Source organism: Crinia signifera, chromosome 3 (assembly GCF_055691185.1).
Source record: "Crinia signifera chromosome 3, ASM5569118v1, whole genome shotgun sequence".
In the NCBI taxonomy this organism is placed as follows: domain Eukaryota; kingdom Metazoa; phylum Chordata; class Amphibia; order Anura; family Myobatrachidae; genus Crinia; species Crinia signifera.
In genome coordinates this window covers 114059411-114081468 of record NC_139219.1, presented here as the reverse complement: position 1 = coordinate 114081468, position 22058 = coordinate 114059411, and the positions used below count along the sequence as shown (strand labels likewise).

Below are 22058 nucleotides of genomic sequence, written 5' to 3'. Positions count from 1 at the left end.
CCAGCCTATAAAGCTCTTCTAAAAAAACTCCCATATTCATTGAAATACCTTCAGTCTGCTTCCCTTCAGGAAACCCACTTAAAATTCATCAACAGAGCCTATATCTCCCAACAGCAGAGAAGCCACTTCATACCTGGCGACCTAGGCCTATGCCCTATGTGTAAGATGAGAGGCGCCACTTTTTTCCACAATTTTTGGGAATGTTGGCCTGGTAAAAATATTCTGGAGAAGGCTACTGGGTTTCCTCAATGCACTGTTTAAATTGAAGCTGACATATAACCCGCTCCCCTTTCTGTTCTTTTATTACGCGGAATGGGATTTGGGTTCAAACAAGAAAGCTATTACTCCACTACTCACACTAATATTGGGTTTGGCGAAGAAGCTGATATTGACTCACTGGATACATAGAAACCCCCACACTCTCACCGAACTGAAAAACTCTATCCTTAAAATTCTCTTCTTTGAACGGCAGGCTGCATTGTCCGACATAGAAAAAGGGGTGGCTCGTTTTTACGCTAAGTGGGACATATATATTTTGACACTAGATGTTTCAATACAAACTGCTATACAGAAAATTTTCGAGAATACGACCTGGTTCATGACTCGTCAACTGGCCCTTCCGTTAGCCACCACTTAATCTGGGGAAGTTCTGGATACTCAATGCATCATAGGCACAGTCACTTTTTTTTATTTATTTTTTTAGGTTGCCAAGGTGAGGCCTTTTCTTTCTATCTGTAAAACTGTCCCCGGCAAAGTTTATTCGTCATGTCTCCCCCACTTTTCCTCCCCTCCCCCCCTCCCCTTTTCTTCTTGTTGTTTGAGTGATGTGGAGGCGATATATTGCCCAGATATTTTTCAACTCCTTGTCATATAATAATGCTAGTGTATTTTATCCACTTTACTGTGACGGAGACAGACGGACAAAACAAGATCTGGGTGGTGTATTGTCTCTTTATTTGTTATTTGCAATGTCACATTTACTTGTTGTATTGTATGATGATTCTTCTTTTTCTGAAAAAAATAGAATAAAAATGTCTTTAAAAAAAAAAAAAAATCCAAGCCATTTTTTTTTTACTTTGCTGAAGAAGACCTCTGCCAAATACGCCTGGAAAATGAAATGTATTTTCCTGGCGCATTTTAACTGCATTTAACAGCCATATCCCGCTAATTAGCGACCGTATATTGCATACGACCGCTTAGTAAATTAGGAATCACCATTGGAATGATTGGTGATTCCTAGTTGTATTTTTTTTTCTATGGCGTATGCATTGAGAAATATGAATAGGAATGTGCCATGAATAAGAATAGGCGTATTTAGCTTATACGAATACACCTATTTTAGGCGTATTTCGCTTAGTAAATTTCCCCCATATCCTCTAATAATATCACTTCTAGTTGATTGTGGGGTATCCATCCAGAATGAAATGTCATGAATCTTCTTATTGCAAAGGTGGCATTCTATAACTGACCCACTTTAAGTCACTGATGGGTAAATGTTTGAAGTAGTGATAAGGGAGAAGTGATAAAGTGCTTGGTACTTTATCAACGGCCAATCAGCTCCTTACTGTTAAATTAGAGGTTGGGCTCAAAAAGGGACAGTTAGGAGCTGACTGGCCAGTGATAAATTACCAGGCACTTTATCACTTCTTCTCCCTTATCACTGCTTCCTACATCTACCCCTGAACTCTTTAGTATCTGATATGTATGCAAATGGAGACGTCATAGCTAGGTGCTTGATTTTATATACCTGTGGCAATGAGCTAAATTCAATATTGGCATGTGTGACCAAATACTTTTGTCCATATAGTGTGTCACACCAGCTGATCTGCATCAGCCCCTATGTACTTTCACCTTCAGAATACTTTTATATAAATAAACATAATTGACCCCCTGAAATATTAAAACCTCATTTTATCTTCCTTATCATCTCCTCAGCCGTGAACTCCTAGACTATGTAGACAAGTAAATGAACAATGATGGCAAATAAATCTACATGATTTTATTGATGTCAGTAGTTTGTAGGTCCACCATGTGCAGTGATTACTGCAGACACCCTGCTTGGCAAACTGTTCACAAGTTCCTGGACAACAGATGTTGGTATGTTTTGCCATTCCGCTTTAAGTACAATAAAAACAATCATGGTTTCTTTAGAACTGCCACAATGTAGGTAGGAGAGAGTTATCTAGAACATCTCTATACTTCAAACTCTGGCGATTGTCAGTTGAATGTCTAAAGCCAAAAATTGAATCTGAAAAATGTTAATCCTGATTAATCACATCACTCACTTCCATTGTTTCACTGTACAGTTTTTTGTGCTATTTACACCATTGTGAGCATTCTTTGTTATTAAAGGTTTATTAGCAGCTGTTTACCCATAATATCCAAGTGTATGGGAATCCCTACACCTATGGGTGTTCTTATCGAAACTAACGCATTAGTGGCCGTTGTCCTTGTGTTGCAGTTTCAGGGGGTCTTTCAGTGCGTGGTACATTCCTGCAATGATTGTTCTATCTCGCATTAATCACAAGACACAGTGAATTTTTGGGACCTTTATAACATCTGAGCATCCACCATGCTTCTGCAAAGCATCCTTCCGACCTTCCACCGCATCCTAACATCTGCATTGCATATACCTCCAACTGAGCAGCCTTTGATGCTTCCCTTTTCTTATTTGGTTAGCGCCTTCCAGCAAGCCATTTTGTTATCAAATGATTTGGTGCCCCCTGTAATCCATTTTACACCTTCACAAAGACATGTGTGCTGCAATAGCAGAACATTTCATGGCTGTCCAGTCACTTTTGTCTACATAGTGTATGACCAGATGCTACTGCATTTGAGTGTCGCAGGTATTGAATAAACATTTTAGCAGCAAAATTTGGTGGAGTACAAGTACAGATGTAGCTGGGTTAAATCATGCCTCAATGCGTATGCATAGGAATAAGCATTGCTGCGTGCCGCACCGGGCTGTAAATAGACCCAACCGGCGATCATTCTAATGGTGTGTACACACGGCAGGATATGCTGTGAGATGCGAGTCCCGATGCGATCAAATCGCATCGGGACTCGCATCTTATGGCATGCTAGAGGGGCACAATGTACACTATATAGCGCAGATCTGCACTATATAGTGTTGCCTGCCCTCTCTATCTGGCTGCCGATTTGCGCTCACACGGGAGCGCGCATCTGGCTCGCAAGCCCTAAAAAAGCATGCGATTTAGCTCCTGATGTTCCCTATATCGGGAACATCGGTAGCCAAATCTTACCGTGTGTACACACCATAAGGCTTATTTCACAGTACCCGGGATTGACCCAGGAGTTTGCTGTGGCCGGTCAATCCCAGCTAGTGTGAATGTAGCTTTATGAATGACTGGCATATGAAGGTGGGCTGCTCATTCGCAAGCACAGTAACCATGTAATTCTGACTGTATTCATAGATTTCTGCTGTTTACATATGTATTTCACAACGTATACCGAAAAGCAGATTTCTTTTTTTTATAACCTTGTTATTCTAAATTATTCACTTTCTAGGAAGCATGAATGGCAAAAGCACGGAACCTGTGCAGCATCCTTACCATGTCTAAACTCCCAACACAAATACTTCAGCAAGGGTCTTGAATTGTACAGCAGTGTGGATCTTAACAGGTAGTGTCATTACAAACTGTTCTTATGTTATGCTTTGTGTGTACTGTAACTAACCTGTTTCCTTAAACTGCTACACTAGCAATGGTTTATTCTCCTTTATAATCAGGCTGCCAAGTGAACTTGCTTCTGTCTTTTTGAACAGAAGGAAAAGAGCTCACTGCTTTCTTTTTTTTCTTTTTTAATTCTTATTTTATTGTTTTCAATTATACGAAACATTACATTCATCGCTGTCTGTGGTGTACAGAAATCACAAGAGATGATCAAGCTTACATACAAATCCTTCACATGTAGGGGTAGGCGTATGGACCAAGGAGCGCGTTGTTCTTTCCGATCTGCTTATTCTTATTCACTCCTCAATGTCTTAACTGGCTATTATTCTCGATTAGCCTAATTTCTTATCTCATATATTTTATCACAGTTATCCGCTTGATCTCTTTATACCGCAGTCCTTGGTCAGCCTCGCCTCCCCTGTACATTCCAAAACTGTAATAGTGCCCATTACTTTTTCTTTTTACACCTCTTGGATGCATTTACATATCATTTTTCTTTATTTCATGTTTCCTTACAGTGTATTTCTTATCTTCTATTTGTGGATTCTATGCTTCTATTTAAAGGTTGATTGGCCTCTTTAGATTTCCTTTTCTGAAATTTTACACTAAACATACAAGACAAAACGGGGGGAGACAAGGGGAAGATTGGGGGGGGGGGGGGTTAGGGTGCTGTCATGCTGCTCTGCACCTCTTATCTTAATGTTTTCTAAAGATATGTTAGTTTCCATGTCGTATTGTGAGGCTTGTCCATCTATAGGCCCTCGCGTCCTTTGCTTTTCTTTGCTATCAGGGATTTATTAATTCGAAATATTATGATATTCTAACCATGGGGTCCAGATTTCTTTAAACTTGTCTGTTTTCTCTTCTACTATACTTGCCAAGAGTTCCATCTGGTATATATGCCAGATGGATTATTTTATGGCATTAATAGATGGAGGGGCCTTTGTTTTCCAGTTAGTGGCTATTTTTATCTTTACTCCCCCCAGCACAAACCATATAAATTTTTGTACTGCATTGTCTACCCCTGGTATTTTTAGGGGGAATATAAAATACTCCGGTGCCATGGGGATATCTGCCCCTGTTATCTGCTGGATTAGTTTCCCCGCTTTCATCCAAGTCTCGTGAATTCTGGGGCATCCCCAAAAAATGTGGCTTAATGTGCCCCGATCCCCAGACTCCTGCCAGCAACAGTCACTGGCATCTGGGTATATATGTTTCAATCTACTCAGGGTTAAATACCAGCGTGTGTATATCTTAAAGGTATTTTCTCTAAATCGGATCGATTGAGAGACTGTTATTAAGTTTTGTTTAATTCTATTCCATACCTACCGCTAATTCAGTATTTTAGGAGTATCTGATTCATATAGGGCCAGGAAACTCTATCAAAGGCCATTTCTGCATCTAGGCTCATTAGTAGGACGGGAGTCTCGGAGTTATGTATGGCCTGAATTGTGTCAATTTCTCTCGTGATATTTTCAAAGGCCTGTCTCGCTGGGATAAACCCTACCTGGTCCGGGTGGACTATGGAGGGTGCGACCTTTGATAAGCGGTTTGCCAAGATTTCCGCAAATAATTTAAGGTCTGAATTTAATAATGAAATCAGCCGATAGTTACTGCAAAGGGTGTGATCTCGATTTGGCTTTGGAATCCTTATTATCTCAGCTGTTGTCGCTTGAGCTAATGGATGTCCATCCAAAATGGAGTCGAACAGAATTTTTAAATTAGGGGTTAAGATTTGACTGAACTTTTTATAATATATGGCCGAGAGGCCATCTGGGCCGGGTGCTGAAGAATTTTTAAAAGATTTAATAGTGAGCTCTATCTCTTCCAAATAAATAGGGGCTTCTAACACTAAAATTTGGGGCTCTGACATCCTTGGAAGGTTACATGATGAAATAAATTCTTCGAATCTAATTTTGTGTTCCTCCTCCTCCATTTAGATTGGAAGATTATATAGTACATTATAGAACTCTCTGAACTGCTGCGACATAGGGCGGTATTCAATGTGAATACCGGTGACGTGCAGCGAATCCTGTTTAGGATTCGCTTCACATTCGCCACTGGTCGCCGCGTTCCGGAGCCTCGCCGGCTCCGGTATTCAACGAGTCAGGGGCTCGCTGCCCCTGACCGGCGAATATGAGCTCCTGCGGCGAACGACGCAGGGAGCCTGAGGACGGTGGCAGGCAGGGAGATGGAAGTCTCCCTGCCTGCCCCAGAACGTTTGGGGGGGGAGGTGGGCTCCCTGGGTGCCAGGCAGCACAGGCTGCCCCCCTGGGGTGCCAGCAGGGGACCAGGTATATTAACTACACCCGATCATGAATATGTAATGATCGGGTGAAGTGAATATATGAATATCTAATGAGCGGCTCGGCTCCGGCCCCCTGCTGGCTGGTCTGTGTAAAAAAAAAAATATATTTTTAAATTAAATATATATTCATGTGCTTACAGCACATGAATAAAAATAGCATGCCCCTCCTCAGAATAAAATTCCAGATTTTTTTACACCAATTGTAAAAAACAAAACACTTTATTTTAAAAGTTCACCTTCCACTTCACCATAAAAAGATATCGATTGCTACTCGGTGAATCATGGCGAAAAAAACCTTGAAATGTATTCGCCATCTGGTCATTGAATAGGGTGATTCACCATTTTAGTCAGAAATTCGCCTTACAGCACAAAATCTCCATAAAAACCTGGCGAATCAGCCTAATTGAATACCGCCCATAGCCCTCGGGTCGTATATTAGATTGTTATTAAAATCCTTAATTGAAAAGATTTGATCTCTCTGTCTTCTCTTCCGTATTCGATGGGCCAATAGGGCATCGGCTTTATCTCCTTTAGAATAGAGTTTGTATTGGAGCCATTTCATCGTATTAGCAGTTTTTTTTGTATAATTGAAAGAGTTGACTTTTTAATGCAAGTAGTTTGCTATATATAGTCCGATTGTTTTTTTATTTGATGATTAAATGTTAACGTACTAATCTGTTGCTCTAATTCTTTTGCTAATTTTTCATCTTTTATTTTTTGGGTTTTAGTTAATTTTATTATCTGGCCTCTAATTGCCGCTTTATGGGCTTCCCATATTATGCCGGGCTTTACTTCCTCCGTATTGTTTAGCTCAAAAAATTCTATTAGAGATTTTTCTATCTCTATCCTGTCCTTCTGTTTGGACAGAATTGAGGAGTTTAATCTCCACCTATATCCCTCTGGGTCCAGGTTATTAAGTTGGAGCCTTATTGTAATCGCTAACTGATCTGAACAGACTACTGGGGAAACCCATGCCTTAGTCAAATCTTTAGTTATTTGTGCGTTTACAAAAAGTAATCCAGTCAGGAGTGCACTTTATGAGGAATTGAGAAGTGAGTGAATATGCGTTCCTTTGGATAGAGAACCCGCCAGGCATCATACAAATTGTTTGATGTAATGTTTTCATATAACCTTTTTGCTTCTTTTCTAACCACTATACTCCGGGGGGGTTTCGGCTTCCCTATCCATATTGGGGTTGGCTATAGCATTAAAGTCACCTCCTATAATTATTTTGCCCTTTGATATCTTGTCTAGTTGTTTAAAGAAATCTGTATAAAACTTATTTTGTTTTAGATTTGGGATATATACTGAAGCTACTGTTAATACGTTGTTTGCAATAGAGATGATTACAATGTTAAATGGGTCTGAATATTGCTGATTTATTTTATACGCTAGAGAGTTGTGTATTAAAATTGCCGTCCCTTTTTTTTTTAGCGAAGGTAGAGTAATATAAATCTGGGAATGCTCGTGACGCCAGGGAGGGATGCTCGTTCTTAAAAAACATAAACGGTACTTGTGAGTTATCCGGGCTGCCGATTTCTAAATCGGGTCGGATCGGGCACATCGCATCGCATCGCATGCGACCATCGGATGCGATGCGATGCGATGACCCGATTTTTCCATAGGAATCAATGTTAAAATGGACTGAGTCCATTTTAACATGGAATTCAATGGGAAAAAGGGGTCCTTTTCATACCCCTACTATCCAAGTGGGCATGGAGTTGGATATAAAACTGTGGCGAGCGTAGCGAGCCACCGAGCCCGAAGCGTGGCGAGCGGACACAGAATACCGTCCCCTCGCGGGGCTCGCTTCGTTCGCCACGCTTCGGGCTCGGTGGCTCGCTACGCTCGCCACAGGTTGATATCCAACTCCATGCCCACTTGGATAGTAGGGGTATGAAAAGGACCCCTTTTTCCCATTGAATTCCATGTTAAAATGGACTCAGTCCATTTTAACATTGATTCCTATGGAAAAATCGGGTCATCGCATCCGATGATCGCATGCGATGCGATGCGATGCGATATCGCATCGCATCGCATCTGATTGTATGCCTTAACTTAAGGCATACAATCAAAAAATCGGCAGCCCAGATAACTCACAAGTACCACATAAACTATTTGATGCATCTAAGCACATCATTCAGACCGTTAAATTTTAGTAAACGGTAGCCCAAACCCTCTTTTTTTGAGAAACGAGTCCCTTATTGAGGGGGTTCCTCCAGGGGTGGGGTGTCACAGTGGGGAGGGAGAAGAACAAGAGGATCCGAAAAAAGGAGCGAAAAAGAATGATCAGCCGTATAGTTAAACTACCTCTCTTTTTGCCACCTGCTGGTGGACTATTATAGGGGGGGGGGATGTTTCCTTACTTTATAATAAATATGTGGGAGAATGGATTAGGGAGAAGGGAATATGTTGTTGCGTTTTTTTTTTTCATATTTGGTCCGGCATATCCTCTCTCTTGCACCCCGTCACCCAATTTTTTGGGTGTCCGAGGGGGGCATCAATCTTTTTTTTATGATGTCTTGACCTATTGGGCTTTAATCCCTGATATACTACCCACAATCTCTCCAATAGACGAATTCGTCGTGGGGCTGTTTGTACATAAACCCTGACTACTGCCGTAAAAAAAAAAAAAAATAAGGAAACCCATGACACACTTTTAAAATATTTTAGAAATATGCTTCCCCAATTATCTGAATTAACGAAGTGCCTTATTTTCTATTATGGGCGGTCCTTTTGAGCTGCCCTATGTGGGTATTTACCCCTATAAGTGCCTAGTATACAAAAAAGGGGGAAAAGAAGAAAAAAGAAATACGGGGAGGGAGAGAAAAAAATGGGCAAAAAGAGCAAAAAGTTTCTACACAATAATTTCACAAATCATATTACTTAACTAAACAAAAATTACGTGTCTGTTTATTTTACTGTACCTAACCAAGGTGACCTTTTCTAAGACCCCAGGCCGGGGATTTATGAAGGGTATGTGCCCTTTCCCATTTTTGCATGCCCAAAGTGCATAAATGCCTTAGAGCTTTTCCTTATTACCTCTACTGTGCTTAAATATCATATCGCTTACATATGTATCGGGGGTTTATAAAGGGTATCTCCCTTTTCTTATTTTTGTGAACCCTAAGTGCCTCAGGCTAATACTTTAAAACTTTTCCTTAAGTGCCTCTACTGTGCTTAAATATCGTACCGCTTACACGTATACTCATCAAATTCTATACAAAGGAAAAAAAGATACAGTTTTGTACATTACAAAAAAAAAAAAACCACGAACAAAGAAGTTTTATACGTTGCTGAGGAGAACATATAATGTTTAACGATGATGGGGGTGGCAGTATAAGACGCAGAGTTTATTTCTGGGACCATTCCGCGCTCGGCGGTTTCCTTGGTTCTGGAGTCCCTCTAGTGTCTTTTGAGGTCATATTTCGGGGGTCCGGGTCTATGCCTAGGCCCTTTAGCATTGTTATCCCGGATACAGGATCTTTAATCATATACCGTATATACTCGAGTATAAGTCGACCCAAATATAAGCCGAGGCACCTAATTTTACAACAAAAAAATGGGAAAACTTACTGACTCAAGTGGGACCCTCCCTCGAGTATAAGCCTAGGGGGGCTTTTTCAGCATAACAAATGTTCTGAAAAAGTAGGCTTATACTCGAGTATATATGGTACTTCTTTCCATCGTAGGAGAAAAATAGGGAAAATGGGAAGCCCCATCTATACAGGATCTTCTGATCTCGTAGAGCTTTGGTAATGGTCCCCATCTCTCTCCTCTTCCTCAGGGTAGATGGGGCCAGATCTTGGAAGATTAACAAGGTTGATTCTTTATTTTGAATAGATGGGGTAGCCCTGCTGTAGTCCAGGATTTTTGTCTTTATGTAATCATAATGGACTCGGATAATTATGTCTCTGGGGGGCTCCGCTACAGGTTTTGCTCTTAGGGCTCTATGTGCTCTGTCCAAAATGAGCTGATCCTCTTTGCTGTCTGGCAGCATATGCTGAAGGAGCCCTTTTAAGTACGTAGGTAGAGTTTGGTTGTCAATAGATTCAGGCACGTTGCGGATGCGTAGATTCTGCCTTCTTGACCTATTTTCAAGGTCTTCTATTTGATCTTTTAGAAGGCAGATTTCTGTTTTCATCTCTGTAACGTCCTGGCATAGATCTGCCTGAAATTTACATATTTCATCCGAATTATGCTCCAAGGTGTCTATCCGGACCCCCAGAGACAGTATCTCAGATCTCAATTCTGTCACTGCGGCTTTTAATTCTGTCTTAAAGGAATTGGTGATTCTTTGAATGAGTGAGTCATACGGGTCTGGATCTGTCAGCTGAGATGAGTCTGACCTGGAAATAGAGCTGGAGGGGCTCATGGCAAGTGCCGCTGCCGCCACCTGTTGGCTTGCTTGTTTACTTTTTTTTAGTGCCAAAAAAGACCGCTGGTTCCTGGGGATTGTTCTTACGACCTTTGCCCGCCATTTTTTTTTTCTCCCCTTTTATGACCATTTTTTTTTCTATTCTTTTTCCTCTATTCTTTTTCCTTCCTCTCTCCCTTCTCTCTTATATATACTTTTTTTTCTTTCTTTTTTTCCCCTTCTTAATCTTTTATTCTTTCCCCCCTTTGTCCACTCTCTAGTGTCGTGAGGGGGAGACCGAGAGGTACTGGTCATCCCATGTGCTGCCGCCCAGAAATCACTATGCGCTCTGAATAATTACAGTGCGGCTTCGCTGCTGAGATTGATCCCCCGCTGACGCCGGCTGGAAATCTATCTCAGCGCCCGGGTGCTGACAAGCCACAGTGCCGCCCTGATATCTCCTAGCGCCGGTACACACCAGGAGACATCTGTACGGCGTCACTACCGAGAGCACTCACAGCCAACGCCGGCTAGACGTATAACTCGGCGCACTGGGACTGGCACTCTCAAACGCACACAACTACTCTAAGCATACAGTTTCAGCAATAAATTACAGGTCAGACAAGTGCTCCTGCTCATGTGACAATGTGACATCCCTCTTTGTTTGTCCTGCAGAAGGACCTTATCTTTGTCTCGGTGCAAATCTGCCTAATTATTGTAGGCAGCTTGCAGTTGTCTAGAAATAGCTGATATTTTTGCTAGCTTTAGAACCCTATAATATGTCCAGGGCACCTCCCTGGTAATTTGGATAATTAATTGCATTAAAATATTCTATGAACAATTGTAGGCATTCAGAATGTTTATCATTACAATTGACCAAGGTCCATTACTGCAATGATGCAGTAAATTACGTTTCTGATGTACGAATGTGGCTTGTAGTCATTGGCATAACCCCCTGACGGCATTGCGACCATAGTAAAGTGGAAAGCTGTGTTGTCGGGACTGCAAAAGAAGGGGGTCAGCTTTAGCATGGATTGTAGCTGCAAGCAGAACAGTGTTCGAAACAGAAAGGAGCTGGTAGTTTATAGGCAGGTATGGATGCAATAAGCCCTACTGCATGTTCTATTCATAACCTGTGGTCGATTCCCTATGAATTGTGGTTTGTGTAGAGTCTGCTTTACTCCAGTTTGTATGTTTTTGTTGTAGGGTAAGCAGATCCATCCTCATGATCTGTGAAAATCTGCATATAGTTGTAAATGCATTCTATGAGTAATCTTATTTGCTAAACAGATTATAAAAGGATATGCAGTGTGTGACTGTTGCTGTCTATGCATTTTCTTGGAAAACACTGTCACATAACCTTTCATATGCAGATACAGCTACACATGCAGACTCCATTTTTGCAAATAAGATCCATTTTAATAGAAGCGTCACAAAGATGATGCTGGGCGCTGCTGAATCGTGCCATGAAAGTTTGTGTAATGCAAAAAAGTGGCTAAATGTTTGTGGACACACCTGTAAGTGACACAATAAATAGACTTTCATGCTAATACGTCAGCCCTAAATAAATAAATTAGTGTTGGAAGGTGACACCTATATGCAACTGATTGTAACTTAGCCAGGTACACCCCATACGCTATATGTATGTATACTCAGTGTAATTGGCGGTGGTGGGAACTTGGCGGAGTGCTAGCATCATTAAGTTACACACACTTGCCTATGTTAGTGGGGAGAGCAGGGGCATGGCTCTCATTTATGGAGGGGCTTCATTGTCTGTACATGCAGGGTGACGGAGGGCATCCTTAACGACCCTCCTGGCCGATATTTAAAATATGCAATATTTTAAACGATATTGCTCCAAAGGGGAAAAAATAGCAATATCATTTAAATATTGCTTAGTGTGTTTCTTTTCTAGAAAACTACTTCCTTTGGAACACCTGTTGTAGCTTCATAGAATTCATTGGCCACCTTTGTCAAAGGTTGTAGCGAGTTGGTCCAATGGAGCGTTCTTTACATTATGGGGGAAATTTACTAAAATAAATTTGTAAAAAATAGGTGTATTTGTATCCAGAAATACACTTATTTATGACATTTACTATCCCGAAAATACGGCAATTCGTATTCATATTGATGTGCTATCAATACGAATACGAATTGCCGTATTTTCGGGATAGTAAATGTCAAAAATAAGTGTATTTCTGGATACAAATACACCTATTTTTTACAAATTTCCTTTAGTAAATTTCCCCATATATGTTGAGTTGTACACATCTCTAGATCTGGCTTGACAATATTAGTAGTGAATTCATAAATCCTATTAAGCCATTTGTACACAAAATAGTCACATATTTTCTTTAATTATTAATGTCTTGATCATTATTAATAAATGTACAGAAAAAGTCACATTTGCAGTACAAATTAAATAGAAAAAAAAATGTTTTTCGCCTTGAAAATCTGTACTTGAGGTTCTTACCTGCTGACTAACAGGTGAGGTTCTTCCATAACATTCAGACTGTGCACATTACAAAACGAAGTTCTATGTGGAAAATATGATGGGTGTGGTATGATGGCCCGACAGTTGGGATTCTGACAGTCAGCATACCGACATCGGAATTCTGATTGCTGCTACTCCAAACGGGGGTCAGTGCAAAGAAGCCACTTATGGGATCCCCACAGGTTATATCCTCCCTCTATGGGGGTCATGGACCCCTACGAGTGAGCGATAAGCCCCTGTCATTCCGGCCGTCATCCAGCACCCATTCAGTGTTTGTGGATTCTTTGTTAAAGGAAACTCTTATTTTATGTCTCCTTTTTTTTTAGCGTTCTTGTGAAATCTGGAATCAAACCATCAAATACTTACCAGGTAAATGCTGATGTGGATTTATAAAGGCAACAGACCCGCTTAATTTGTCCTGGAGATTTAGAGTTGCTATTGTGACCCTCTATCTGTCACATTTCTATCTTTCCTGAACCTCCCCAGTTTGGGGATTTGAAGATTTAGCTCTTGTGAGAATATTTTGGTGGATTACATAGTGAAGGGACTCATCTAGCCTCAAAAATTAGAATCCTTGGTCTTGCTGATGCTACTGTAAATTCAGTATCAAAATAATCAGAATGTCTACTGCATATAAAGTTTTACCTTTTGGCCACTCAGACATATGGGCCAGATGCACTAAGCTGTACATGTGATCAAATGGAGTGATAAACAACCAACTAGTCAGCTCCTGCCTGAAATTTTTCAAACAGTCTGTGACATGGCTGATTGGCTGGCTGTTAATCACTATCCATTTTATTACTTTTGAAGCTTAGTGCATCTGGCCCTTGGGTGCCGGACGCGGTCCCGACAGTCGGGATCCCGACAGTCATTTACCCGACGTCGGGATCCCGACTGTCAAAACTCTGACAGACGGTTGCCGTCAGCCACCGGCTATTCTCCCCTGTGGGGGTCCACGACCCCCATAGAGGGAGAATAGAATAGGTGGCGAGCGTAGCGAGCCACCGTGCCTGCAGCGTGGCGAGCACAGCGAGCCCGCAAGGGGCTTTGTTGACCTCATCATGCTGTCTGAGTCTGGGCAGTGGGGATCCCGACATCGGGCTAATGACTGTCGGGATCCCGACTGTCGGTACCCTATACCACACCCCTGGCCCTTAGTCTATTTGATCCCAGCACTTAAATGAGAGATGTTCAAAATATGATGTATTTTTGTATTTTACTCAAGACTGTAGGCTGTTTTTGCATTGACATCCATTCTTTGTTAATAAATAAATCCAAGTGTATGCTAACCAGCTGTTGTGTAGTGGTTACACTGGGTAGCTGGTGACCCATCATTTTATAAAAAATAGGCCTCAGCATAATTTACCTTTACATACAATATGCTCCTAGGACTTCCCCATATGTACCTATAACATGTCCTGAAACCCGTGTCAGATGCTAGATATGCACCAATAGTTACTATTTGCCTCCCATGTTTCAATCAAAAGCAGGTACTCCAGATGGAAAATCATTATATCATCCTTCAGACATGTACCTGCTGATCCTGCAGCCTCTTGGCACTTGCACATTAAGGTGGCCCAGATATAGAGGAGGACTTTGTCTTCAAAGTTATTTTCGTTGCACCACACTGTAACATCAGGTGCATGATAGAGGTCAAGGCAGAATTACATGCAAATCCATTTTGAACGGGATATTTTTTTTTAACACTGATATACCCTAAGTAACCCCCCTAAAAATATACTTTGGTTATTTTAGTTTATAGTACATACATAAAGCATTGTCTTCCATTTTTATAGTTTTTTACAGTATTTTCGTACATTTAAATGTACATTGGGTTTTAAATGGCAACAGTCATCTCAATATGGTGTATGCAATACATTTTTCATGAAGTCCATTTAAATGGATAAGGGGTCATAAAGTGTTAAAAGCTTGTGAAAAGTGCTAAAGCATAGAAAAAAGTTTCAGCAAAAGCTGAGCACTGCCAATATTCACAAACAAAATGTATACAAAATTGTCTGAATTTTTTGTTCCCCCAAAGTAGTATACTATTAATGTAAAATAAGCTCTTTACATTCATAATATACAGACACAGTTTTGTATACATTTTTTGTGTGAATAGTTTTAAAAAAAAATTAAAAAAATATTTCTTCAGCGCTTCATTATATTTTCACATGCTTTTAACACTTTTCCTATTTGATGACTAAAGCCGTAAATAGGGCTATTGGAGCATTCTATGAAGACATCAATAGAAAATATTGGTGCTGACACCAATTTTAATACATACATAATAACATTTGATTTTTTTTTGTGCTAGGAATTTATATTGTACAGCATATAGGTATGTCACCCATAGATTGAATAAATTCCTAAAAATTGGTTTTCTCTCATATAAGAGGTCCATTAGCAATTTTGTTTTCTCTAAATAAGGGTGAGATTTAGATTTCTGAATTTGTGGATAGGTTGGAGTGGAGAGAGGTCAGGGATGCCACATAGAAGAACATTACGGTAGTCCAGTCTGGAGGTGACAGTTAGTGGATAAGGGTCTTGATGATATAGAGTCTGATCCTGTAAAAACGTTTGAGATGAAAACAACAGGTACTGAATGTGTGGTTTGAAGGATGGAAGTAGTCAAGGATTACTCCAAAACAGAGCACTTGTGGAATAGAGGAAATAGTAGTGTCATCAATAGATAATGAAATAGTGGGAGGCGAGGTAGTATGGGAAGAAGATCAGCTCGATCTTAAGCTGCCCATACATGGTCCGTTTAACGGATCCGTTCGGGACTTAAATAGTACACATCGCATCGCATGCCTTGTGCATGCGATGCGATGTGATGAACAGCTAGTACAAAAAGTATGTGAAGCACATATTTTTTGTACCGTACGATGAGATGCGCGGGAGCGCGCATCTCATAGTACAGAACGGACCGTCTATGGGCAGCTTTAGACATGTTAATATTATAAAAGTGCTGTGACATTCAAGAAGGGATAGCGGAGAGACAGTTGGAGTTACGAGGGAGGAGAGCAGGTGAGAGTGGTCATGGGAGGAAATGTAGTCTTGAGTATAATCAGCATAGAGATTATATCAGGGTTGCCTACCCTCCCGGAATGGCCGGGAGTCTCCCGAAAATCAGGTCCCCCTCCTGGCTCCCGGAAACAGGGGGACCCCAATCCCGGCCGTCTTCCCCAGACGTCAGCATTTAAATGCCGAAATCAGCGGGTCTCAGAGAAGGGGGCTGAGCTAAAATGTCACAATCGCATAAATATGCTGGCAATAATAATGATGCCACGCTCAAGCCCCGCCCCCAGAACTGCTGCTGAAAGTCACCTCTCTGGGCTTCTCCCGGAGAGGAGATTCTTAAAGTCGGCAACCCTGGATTATATTTGAAGTCAAAAGAGCTAATGAGAACACCAAAAGAGCATATATAGAGCGAGAAAAGCAGAGGACCAAGAACAGAACCTTAAGCGACACCTAATGTTCTTAGAAGTGGGGGAACGTGGAAACAGGAGAGGAGACAGAAGGAACAGTTAGATAGATATGAAGACAGCCAGGGGAGGGCATTATTATGCAGACCAAGGGAGTGAAGGAGAGTAGGTGCCTTTTGGCTTTAGCAGCAAGGAGGTCATTGCAGACTTGTAGTGAGGGCAGTTTCAGTGTAGTAGACAGAAGACAGACTGGACAATACGCTCAATGGTGCTTTCTGCAAGCTTAATAAAATGCCATTTTGTGCAGTTACTTCATGCATCTGATTTTGCTTTCCCACTGCGGAAACGGGTCATTACCCGTTTTTTTTTCAACGGGTTTTTAAACAGCAAGAGCCATAAAGACCCTTTCCCACTGCAGCTTTTAAACGGTAAATTACCGTTTAAAAGCCGTTTTTGGCACATTCACACTGCCGTTTAAAAACCTGTTTAACCCATAAAAAATATGAGGGGGGGATTAAAATAAAAACAACAGTGTGGGGTCCCCCCCACAGCTGTAACCAGCACCAGGCTGAAAGAGTCGGGCCGGTAATTAAAAATCAGGGAACCCGACAAATAGGGGTTCCCCGATTTTTAACAACCAGCCCCAGGCTCCAGGTCCGGGGCTGGTTCCCAAAATACGGGGGAAAAAATTAGTAGGGGTCCCCCGTATTTTAAGAACCAGCCCCAGGCCAAACCAGCCAGCAGGGTAATGCCACAGCCGGGGGGGAGACTTTTTATACAAGTCCCCCTGGCCAAAGCATTCATCCCTACTGACCAGTCAGCCTGGCCAGGGGCCCTGGGGGAGTGGGGACCCCCCCAATAAAGGGGTCCCCCCCCTCCAGGACTTGCCTGACCAGGCTGAAGCCTGGTGCTGTCCCCGGTGGCCCTGTGCGGTTGCCACCGGGCTGATCGTTGTGTAAAAAAATAGATGAAAAACCTATTGTTTTAAACTGTGGAACTATGAGTCCCAGCAAGCCTCCCCCGCAAGCTGGGACTTGGAGAACCACAAGTCCCAGCCTGCGGGGCATTAAAGGGCCCGCTGGGTCTTGTAGTTCCACAGTAAAACAAATAGTTAAATAAATACACACTGACACATTAAAAAAATAAAAGTTTAATACATACATTACACAAACACACTGATACTTATCTATCTTGAGCCCGTCGGTAGGTCCCAGGGTCCGGTCTGGTGGCTTGGTTCCGGGGCTGGTCCGGGTCCTGGGCTCCAGGGCTGAAGAGTCCGGGGTCCTGGATCCGTAGTAATATAAAGGGGTACCTGGGGAAGGAAATCCTACTCACCTGCTCCTGTGGCGACCACCCCGGCATCTGCTGTTGAAGTCGCGCTGCTCCCGGCTGCAGTGGTACCCGTTCCGCCTCCGCTGTACACTAGAGACGCAGAGATCCTTCTTCCTCGGCATCTCTACTCAGAATGATTTCTGGCCAATCAGGAGCCAAGAAAGTCGGCTCCTGATTGGCCAGAAATCATTCTGAGTAGAGACGCAGAGGAAGAAGGATCTCTGCGTCTCTAGTGTACAGCGGAGGCGGAGCGGGTACCACTGCAGCCGGGAGCAGCGTGACTTCAACAGCAGATGCCAGGGTGGTCGCCACAGGAGCAGGTGAGTAGGATTTCCTTCCCCAGGTACCCCTTTGGATTATTACGGATCCAGGACCCCGGACTCTTCAGCCCTGGAGCCCCGGACCAGCCCCGGAACCAAGCCACCGGACCAGACCCTGGGACCTACCGACGGGCTCAAGATAGGTAAGTATCAGTGTGTTTGTGTAATGTATGTATTAAACTTTTATTTTTCTAATGTGTCAGTGTGTATTTATTTAACTATTTTTTTACTGTGGAACTACAAGACCCAGCGGGCCCTTTAATGCCCCGCAGGCTGGGACTTGTGGTTCTCCAAGTCCCAGCTTGCGGGGGAGGCTTGCTGGGACTCAGTTCCACAGTTTAAAACAATAGGTTTTTCATCTATTTTTTTACACAATGATCATCCCAGGGGCCACCGCACAGGGCCACCGGGGACAGCACCAGGCTTCAGCCTGGTCAGGTAAGTTCTGGAGGGGGGGGGGACCCCTTTATTGGGGGGGTCCCCACTCCCCCAGGGCCCCTGGCCAGACTGACTGGTCGGTAGGGATGAATGCTTTGGCCGGGGGGACTTGTATAAAAAGTCTCCCCCCGACTGTGGCATTACCCTGCTGGCTGGTTGTGCCTGGGGCTGGTTCTTAAAATACGGGGGACCCCTACTCATTTTGTCCCCCGTATTTTGGGAACCAGCCCCGGTCTGGTTTTAAAAAATCAGCGAAGCCCTATTTGTCGGGTTTCCTGATTTTTTTAATGCCAGCCCCGGCTCTTCAGCCTGGTGCTGGTTACGGCAGTGGGGGGGAACCCACGTCGATTTTTTTTTTTTTACTAAATACCGTTTCAGAGGCATTCCCACTGCCTCAAAAACGGTATTTTACCGTGTAGGACTCTGCTTTTTAAACGTGTTGAAATACCGGTTAACTTTAACCAGTAAATCAACTCTGGCGCTTTCCAACTGCAGCCTTAAACGTTTAGAAAGGGGAAAAAAACGTCAATATACCGTTTAAGACCTGCAGTGGGAAAGGGGCATAAATAAGATCTTATCTTATTTATGTTACCTACAGTATATACTCACTAAATTGATGATCTGCAAATCTGTTTTTTAAACAAATGCAGAAAGTACATTACTGTAAGTATGAAACCGTTATCATTGATACATCAAAGCGAGCATAGGACTACACAAATTAATTCAATGACATACTGCAGTGGTTCCCAAACTGTGTGCTGTGGCTCCCTGGGGTGCCTCGGGACACATGCAGGGGTGCCCTGGGTTGGTGATCTAGGACCAGTTCATGGTAATTATTTATGGGTAAAACCAGTGCTGGTGGCTGCCAATCATAAAATGTGTACGAACAGAAGCAAATCCTACCCTTTACCACATAACTGAACCTAAGAAGCACATATAAACGGGATGCAGTTAAAATCCCGGCGGTCGGGATCCCGGCGTTCAGAATCCCGACGCCGGAATCCCGACCGCCGAAATGCCGACACATTCTCCCTCCTGGGGTGTCCACGACACCCCTGGAGGGAGAATAAATTAGCGTGCCGAGCGTAGCGAGGCACCGGGCCCGCTGCGTGGCGAGCGCAGCGAGCCCGCAAGGGGGGGCGATCCACGTCCCCCCCCTTGTCGGCATTTCGGCTGTCGGGATTCCGGCGTCGGGATTCTGAACGCCGGGATCCCGACCGCCGGGATTCAATACTGAATCCCATATAAACACTATCTACTTAATGTTAAATGTATTCTGTTTTTGTTTGTTTTTTGGCCTAGGGGTGCCGTAAAAAAATTCTGATACTGTAGGATGCCGTGATTCAAAAAAGATTGGAAACCCCTGACATACTGTAATGGTTTAATGTTTTTGATCTATTTTAGATGAAAGAGATAGAAGATGCAGTTGTGAATGCATATGGCGTAATACCAAAAATCCAGTGTCTTCCTCCACAGCAGGTAACCTTTTTGTAATAAATTAGCAAGAATTGTATGTCCTTGTTTCAAGGGTTTTGCAATGTTTTTCCTGGAAAGCAGCAGTGATAGCACTATATGGTAATGCTCCAGGAAGCTTCTATTACAAGCATATCCCACTTGCTGCATTCTAGAATGCAGCATCGGATCAAAGCACCCACCATTGCACGGCTTGCCTGTCTGCATCCTGTGCTGCATTCATGCACATGCAAAATAGGCTTTGTGCATACTCAAAGTACCGAAAATCCTTTGTAAGAAGGTGCCTAAGGGGTTGAAAGCTGAATCACCGCCCTGCCGATAATTTGCTATACCAGAGAGGTGAGTAGCAGTTGCCCTACTGATAAATGCCTCCTTTTGGGCTTCTGTGATTTGCTGGTGAATTTGAAGACACATCATCAGAGGCAGTAATGCTGTTGGACTGTTCAGACTACTGAGGCCAGAAGATTAGTGCCAGGTTGCAGCTTGTCACTCAGAGGCAGAACTCTGGGAGGCAATGGAGTCATCTGCCGCTGGGCTCCTGCTCTCAAGGGGGCACCTCTTCACCTCTGCCAGTTTAAATCCATTAATTGAAAGCCATCAAAATCGCTTCTGTGGCTGAGTTCTGAAATATATATGTGTTCTCTCTCTCTTTCTCTCTGTATATACAGTATATACAGTATATAATGTATATCTCATAACAGACTATATATATTTTGATTAACATTGTGTGAGTGTGTGTGTGTGTGGAGGGCACCAATATTCATCTTGCCTCCGGGCAACTACCAAACTAATACCACTGTTGTCACTTATGCTGTGTCTTTGGAGGTGCAGTGTGAAACTATGCAGGGCCTATTCTTCCCCTGCTCATAATGTGTACTACACATACGCAGTCCCCCCACAGTCTTAGTTGTATGAAAACTCCTGGGTTTGCGTACAATTATGAGTTATACACTTAAACCCAGTCACTTTCTTATTTCCTTTCTACTATAGGTAAACCAAAGCTCTCTGTGCTTCTGCTTATATACACTATATGAAAGAAAATACAGGAATACTGTGCCAACAAATGTCTTGCATACAGTATGTCAATTTTCCAAAGTTATTCTGAACTTCCATAGATGTGAAATCAATTAGGTTTCCGATTATTCAGTTTTCCACAGACACAAAAAAAAACAGAACAGTGAAAGTCCTTTATATTAAACGTTGGAAAGAAACCCTTGTGAGGTGTATAAACATTGATTTCACCAACTGAGGATCAGATGGATTCACCCAGGTGTTAAGACAAGCTTACATGAACAAAGGTTAGGTAACTCCTATCAGGGTATCTTTTACATGTGTACATCAAGACCGGCAATACGAAGTGATGCTCACACTCTGGCTTACTTAATTATATTGGGTATATGTATATAATGGTTTATTTATGTTCATCTCAGCAGGATGTTCAGAATATGTGAATAAAGCAAAAACCTTCTCAGGGTGCAGATAACCTAAAAAGGGATTTTATTTAAACAATATAATAAAATAAGAGCGACCTCGTACCATGAACAGATGGCTTTAAGATGGTATAAGAAAAAGCAGATGGATCAAACTCGGGTGTTCTTTCTGCATCACCCAACGGATCATGATGCAAGGGGCGCTTAAATGAAACACTGCTCGTGCCTGAGGAGATTTTTGCTCCCAAGTTAAGGAGCTTCTGTGTAACTCTTTTAGAATAATCTGTTCTGTTGGATTACCATACATCCACATATTAAATGACACCTGTCTGCCAGGGATTTTAATAAACTTAATTGGAACTGTATGTTGTTTATCTTTGCCTGATTCACACCATACAGCTCCTGTTGACCCGCCATGTTTCTTGAGAATCTGCATTTTTTATATTTTTGCCAAAAATTGTTTTAGTCGCAACTAGTGAGCACAAAGAGATTGTGTTGATTAATTTCATATGTGACACTTCTATATCAAGCTACAAGTGTCTACAGCCCCCGCCACATAGTCAGCACTTAGCTGCCTGCAACCCCCCTTCCCCCGGCCGGACAGTGCCCACAGTCCCCCCTTCCCTCCCGACTGGACAGCGCTCGCAGTCCCCCCTCCCCCCGGCTGGACAGCGCTCGCATTCCCCCCTCCTCTCCCCCCAGCTGGACAGCGCTCTCTGTCCAGCCGCTCCCCCCCGGCTGGACAGAACCCGCAGTCCCCCCTCCCCTGTAGTGGCCACAAACCACCTA

The 22058-nt window shown here is 42.7% G+C and overlaps 1 protein-coding gene across 3 annotated transcripts in view; it reads left to right on the top strand.

Moving 5' to 3' along the window:
- RNASET2 (ribonuclease T2) overlaps window positions 1–22058 on the top strand; it is a 172011-nt gene that overhangs the window by 141495 nt on the left and 8458 nt on the right. For all 3 annotated transcript variants that reach the window (XM_083176384.1, XM_083176386.1, XM_083176385.1), the window contains 3 exons: window positions 3529–3642; window positions 13178–13220; window positions 19771–19845. In XM_083176384.1, coding sequence (XP_083032510.1) covers window positions 3529–3642; window positions 13178–13220; window positions 19771–19845 — 232 coding nt within the window. The remainder of the gene's footprint in view (window positions 1–3528; window positions 3643–13177; window positions 13221–19770; window positions 19846–22058) is intronic.